General features: G+C 39.0%; 1 protein-coding gene across 1 annotated transcript in view; it reads left to right on the plus strand.

Annotated features, from left to right (window-relative positions):
- Positions 1-2,642, plus strand: part of PLCXD3 (phosphatidylinositol-specific phospholipase C, X domain containing 3) — an 8,785-nt gene extending 6,143 nt beyond the window's left edge. The window contains exon 3 of the mRNA XM_010141677.1: positions 1,930-2,642. Coding sequence (XP_010139979.1) covers positions 1,930-2,642 — 713 coding nt within the window. The remainder of the gene's footprint in view (positions 1-1,929) is intronic.
- Positions 2,643-6,562: the final 3,920 nt, after the last annotated feature.

A 6,562-nucleotide genomic window follows, 5' to 3' on the forward strand; every position in this document is an offset into this window, starting at 1 on the left:
CCTGCTGAAATAAAATTGGCGACTTCAATGGACAAAGTGAGGGTTTGCCAGATCCATCCCTTGCTAATATTAGTAGCTGTGCCTTGTTTTAAACAAGACTGGATTTACTTCGATTTCTGTATCAGCACAAGTTACATTGAGCAGAACATTTAATGTGTCTTATTGATTTTCCCTGTAATACTGTTGAAACACAAGTCACTGCTCTAATCATTTGTTCTACCATTAAAATTCTGTACGCAGGTCTGGTCCTCTGGGATATCAGTGTGTAACCAGATACTCCATGATCTAATCAGGTTCTGCAAGGAATATGCTATCGCTTTGACACTTCGCAGTAGAAGGCTTCATCAAAATGGAAGATTTATCTAGTATTTAAAGTAAAACGCAGTTCAAAGAGAGATCCATGGAAAACAGGGCGTACAAAATTTTAAGACATTTCTCAGTTTAAACAAAGCCAAATCCAAGCCAGAGTCTAAGGTGATTTGTCATGACTCCATTTATTGTTAAGGGAGAAAGTGTTATATCTGTCACGTCAGTTTACAGGGTTTGTTCCAGTTCAGTTAAAATAGCATTGCCATCAGAAATGACTGACTAGCAGGATTTCATTGATGTGATACTTATTTGCCTCAGCATGAGTGCATTGGAAAGTAATTTTGAAAAGCACCTACAAAGCATCAGTAGCAGGCAAGACTTGTGCTCTGAACTCATTTTGATGCTGAGATTTAAACCTCTGAGTGCCCAGTCCTACAGTCCATTTCAGAAATACAACTCCTGTTGACCTTGAGGATGTTTTGCAGCTGGTGTGATGTAGGCTGAGGAGCAGACCTGCTTGCTGCAGTGAGCCTGACCAGAAGCATCCCCTCTGGCTGGGGCACCATGAGCATGGTTCTGCCTGCAGCTGTAAAGTATTTCTGTAACCTGCCACATTTCACCACCAGGTATTTAGAAGGCTAGTGGTAGGCAAGGGTGATAACCATCTTCTAGTGTCAGCTTCTCTCTCTCCATAAAGCAAGGCAAAGTCCCTTACAGAGAAATTATCATGTGTTTGCAAATGTCCTTTGCTTTATCAGCTACCTTTAGATAAGTGTCTAAATGCTGAGCAAAACAAGTTGTTGATTCTTTGTTGTCGTTTTGTGATTGTTGGGGTTTTTTACATGTACTATGAGGCAGATTTTTGCATAGCAAAGTGTCTTACGTATACGTATCCAACTTCGTTGTGGAAAACGGTAACTTCCATATATAGGCATGTTAAGTAGTACATCTCATTCCTGTCAAGAGCATGCAGTGGAGTTTCCGTGTTTTATCAGTGAATGCAATGCTGCCCTTGGCTCTATTGGTTATACTTATGTAGCAAAGGAAAGCAAAGAATTTTAGAGGTAAATTTAAGAAGGAAAACAGCATTCATTAACCTTGTTTGTGACCAGATGAGACTTGAAATAAAGTCAGAAAGGTTACATGTCCTTGGCATTTTTCAGCTCATATTTTAGCTGGCTATAAAGGTGTATAAAGGTGGGATGTTGTTGGTTGGGTTTGGTTTTCTTTGGTTTCTTCTGCAAACTAGACAGTGCACAATTCAGTGTGCAGGACCAGTCTCTGCTCTTATTGTTGGCTCTAGAGATTTGTTTCTGACTGGCTTTGCTGCAGTTACACCAGGACTGCTTTAACATTCACAGCCCACTAACTTAAAGGCGTAAGTGAGAGCTAGAGGAAAGTGAGGGAGTGCCCAGACAAGCAGCGAAACACGCGCTGCCCATCCTGCAAGGTGATGGTGTGGTAAATGCTGCCAGACAAATGTATTGAGAAAAAGGGTAGGGGAGGAGTCCGTTGGTAAGTGTTGATACAAGTCAGAAAATTATATGTATAAAAAATAATCCTTAATGACTTGTAATATATTAATAAAATACTGATAATTTTCCTTTGTTGTGTTTTTAGGGTCTCATGACTCATTTAGCTTCTACATTGATGAAGCCTCTCCAGTTGGGCCTGAACAGCCAGAGACGGTCCAGAATTTTGTGTCTGTTTTTGGTACTGTGGCTAAAAAGCTGATGAGGAAGTGGTTGGCTACACAGACCATGAACTTCACCAGCCAGCTGGGGGCAGGCATACGGTATTTTGATCTTAGAATTTCCACCAAGCCCAGAGACCCAGACAATGAACTCTACTTTGCTCATGGTTTATTCAGTGCCAAAGTCAAGGAGGGTCTGGAAGAGATCAATGCGTTTCTCACTGACCACCCAAAAGAAGTGGTCTTCTTGGACTTCAATCACTTCTATGGGATGCAGAAATACCATCATGAAAAGCTTGTCCAAATGCTCAAAGACACGTACGGAAACAAAATGTGTCCTGCTATATTTGCCCATGAAGTCAGCCTCCAGTACCTGTGGGAAAAGGAACACCAAGTGCTGGTGTTCTACCATAGTCCAGTGGCCCTTGAGGTACCATTTCTTTGGCCAGGCCAGATGATGCCAGCTCCCTGGGCAAACACAACGGATCCAGATAAACTGATTCAGTTCCTCCAGGCATCAATCACTGAAAGAAGAAAGAAGGGCTCCTTTTTTATATCTCAAGTAGTGCTGACGCCAAAGGCTAGTACGGTGGTGAAAGGGGTTGCCAGTGGTCTCAGAGAAACGATCACAGAAAGGTAAGTTTCTGGTGGGTAAGGTGTGATGGCTGTGCTGAATGTGTGTGTTGGTAATGCTGCTTTTCTAGTTCCTTTTAAAGAAGCTCCAGCAGATCTGTTTCTTCTGTGCTATTATGGGTTAGTCAGAACTTGCACATAATCCTAAAAATATTTAAAGAGAAACTCATTGAAGGAGAAGCTTTCGTCGCTTGAATGAAAATCTGGCACTAAACCCTATTACAATCTTATGGGATTGGTTTAGACTCTTTTTTCTGAGTGCAGGTTCTTCCATTTGTTTTGTTTTTCAAATGTGGGGGTTTTTTACCATGAGCACTGAATATCTTGCCTTGGATTTCCTTTCTGGATGTGGACAAATCTATCTGAATGATCTGTATAATTTAAGTTTCTATTTGGGTAAACAGGTAAATGATTTTTTTTTTTCATTTTGGCTCATCAGCAAAGCCTGACACTGCAGAGTTTGCATCCTTAACTACCTTAAAGATGTGTGGCTTTTCTCTCTGCATACCATCACATATTGTATCGAAGATATCAGGACACCAGTAGAGTAATTTGCTTCCTAACAGGCCTTCATTTATCATACAGGAGACTGCAGACCATTGTAGAGGTTCTGTCCATGGAATACTGTGTAGACAGGCCATTAGTTGTTACATCACAAAAAAAGCTGTCTCTGCCAGACATGCATTATTTTTACCATTCTGACTTTGATAAATCAAAGCCAATTTTCAGCTTAAAGGCATATATGTGTGATTATATTCTTGACAACTTGGTAAGAAACCAGAAATTTAAAGCTAAGACACAAGTGATATTTTTCTCCCTTAAAAAAAAAAAGAAAAAAAGAAAAAAAAGCAGAATGGTTCCAAAGTGTAAAAAATTTATAAGGGAGGTCAGTGGACCATTAATGTTCTGCTCTCTGCATGGATGTGCCTCTGCCAAGAAGATCTATTGCGAACACTATCCCGTTCTATGAGGTGAATGATGCAGGGCCTGTGACACTACAACCTACAAGGAAAACTTGCCTCATTTTTGAGTAAGGTTGAGCCATTTTAATAGCAGCTTTCCCAAGTGACAGTTAACGTGAAAAAACAGGGAAAAACTTGGTACCTGAAACAGTAAAACACTGACCCAGAAGGTTTTATAAGCAGTGTAGTATGATTCAGAAGTGCTTGTGCAACTACACTTGGCAGCTCTTTGTACATCCTCCACATATGTTTTTATAGGCTCCTTTGGACTGGAGTTCTTTTCTGCTGAGTCTGAAGAGCACTTCTCTGTACTGAAATACTACTTTGTTGATGGGTTTTACTGTTAAGCACTTGCCTTGTTGTTTAGGGATTTGTTTTCCCTGGTAAACATCTTTCTGAGTGTTCTTTAGATCATAAAGCAGCACAATCAAGAAACTAACAGATTCTTCTCAAAACTTGCTGCATCAATAAAACAGCCATTAAAAATCCTTTATTCTCTGGCTTATAACGTGCTTCCTTGTAGCTGGAAAAATAAAAACTTCAAATGGATTCTGGATATGTTTGGCTGAGTTCTGGATGACTCGAGCCTTTGAACTCTTAGTATGCCTTCTCTACAGCAGATTTTGAGGTTATAACTAACTTGAAATGCAAGTAAATAATTGGTCTGGAATACCTGGAAATGTTGTTTTTCCAAATTGCAGCTGAGATTTTTCACATGAAGCTCAAGCGTATAATCATGTCTGCTGAATTAATACCTTTTTCCTTCTTTGCATAACTCTTTTAACCATTGAAAATCTCCAAAGATAGTATTTAGTCTTCCCACTGTGGCACTCTGGCATCTCATTGTGAATTTTTATTTGTATGTTTATTACAAAACTCCACTTCAGGAAAACACAGGCTTGGAACATGTGTGTTGATCTCATAGAAACTGCTCTAAAAGTAAACACCAGGTGTACTCAGAGCTGCTCCTCATTTGATGTCATGGTGAAAAATAAATAGCTGAGCAACTAAGGATTGCAGCACACTTAGTAGAATTTACAGAATTCTCTTCAGCATTGCTGCTTTAATGTTTCAGTAACTTAAAAGTATGCAATCCATACTGAAGGAGCCAGGGCATATGTTCCATCTGCACTGTATTTGCTACTTTGAACCATATCATACTTATTTGTAAAAATATTATTCTGGCCTTTTCAGAATAAATACTCAGGTCAAATCCCATTATTGTGTCCAGGTAGATACATATGTGCTTTTGCTGCCAGTTGCTTCATAGTTTTATACATTTTGTACTATTTTCTGCTTATTAATAAATGCTGGTGAAGAGCTTTGCTTTAAGAATGTAGTATCTTGCTTTTGGCAGCAGTTTTGTAACCGTACTTGAGTGAGGTTTTTCCTTCACATTGAATTTTGGAAGATCTGAATGAAAGTGTGGAATAACTTTGATTCTTTTTCTAATAATTCTGGTATGGAGTTTTTTTCCCTAAATCAAATATTAGATTTAAAAAATGTTCCTTTAGCATTTTCAAATAAATACTGTAGTTGTCTCTTTTTTCTCCCATCTGTATAGTGGCCATTTTTGTTTACATATTGACTTAATTCTGAAAATAGTTTAGATCCTTTTGGATCCAATAAAACACACAGGTTTTGTTCTCTGAAGTTTTTGTTTAGTCATGAGATTACTTATGATTTGAAGAGCAGTGGCCACATTTGCAGGAGAACCTGGTTTCTCTCAGTTGAAGCATCCATCAGACAAGGAAAACCACAACAGATACCATGCGGCAATCACTGCTCTTTCCTGCTGCTTTGTAACTCATGTTGAAAAGAGCATGGTGATATATGCCTCTGCAGCCAAGATGGTTGGCTTCATAGCTTTTCATCGTGGCTGCTTGTGGTAGTGGGGATCCACACATTCAGACTGCAGTAGAGCAGTCTCCTAAGGCAATACATGTCAGAAGGAGAAGTGATGTTATTCCCCAACCTGTTTTTCACAGCACAGATATGCAACATGGGAGGCCCATGGTAACCTTGATTAAAAAACAAAACAAAAACCCAAAAAACAGTTTCATGCTCCAGAGACTAAATTTAGTAGAAGATACACCAGGAGTGTCTTCTACTGATAATGCTTCCTCAAAGGCTCTGCTGTCCTCACAGGCAGTGCTCTGTGGGTCAATACTTTGAAATAAGGATAATTGATGAAGTCATCAAGCCTTGCATCCTGCACAAATACAAGAGGAAAAGCCATTTCTCCTAAGCTCTTTCTAGGACCACAGCTCAGCGTATAAAACTTACAACACAGCTTTCATTTTCATTACTTGAATGAGGAGAATCACTCACATGCATGCATGTTATGTTTCTTTTTGATGAAAAACTTTGAGCACTAACAATATGTTTTCAAGCTTAACATTCTGTCACCACAGTTTAGATGCCACGAAATACTCTTTGATTAGCAAACAGTATGTACCAAATGAATTATGTTCCTTCTGCTTATTGAATTAACTTCAGAGTGAGGCAGCTGCCTTCAGTACATCTGAAAAGTAGTTGTGAAACAACCTTTTGAGGAGTATAGAACTGTTCTTCATAATAATCTAGTTTGTTTTCTGATTTGCAGTGAAATTACTAATTTTATCTCTGACACTAGAGAAAAGCATGATATTCTCTTTGTTGTCTCTGAGGTTGAATAACACAGAAGAAGAATAGATCTTCAGAGGAAGCAAAAATTCCGTGGTAATTTTAGAGCTTTTGAGAAATAGAAAATAAGGACATATCCAGCCTACTGTCACTTGATTTCCAAATTAATCTCCAAGGATAACATTCCCTGTAGCTCACACGTGACTAAATCCTTCTGTATCATGCGAAAGTTTCTCCCTTAGCAACCAAAGCAAATTAAAAAAAAAAAAATCCTCACTGAAGAATGGCACTTTAAAGGCTCATTCACAGTCACGGGCCCTGGTTCTCATGTGGGTCTTCA

Source organism: Buceros rhinoceros, unplaced genomic scaffold (genome assembly GCF_000710305.1).
Source record: "Buceros rhinoceros silvestris isolate BGI_N320 unplaced genomic scaffold, ASM71030v1 scaffold33378, whole genome shotgun sequence".
Taxonomy (NCBI): Eukaryota; Metazoa; Chordata; class Aves; order Bucerotiformes; family Bucerotidae; genus Buceros; species Buceros rhinoceros.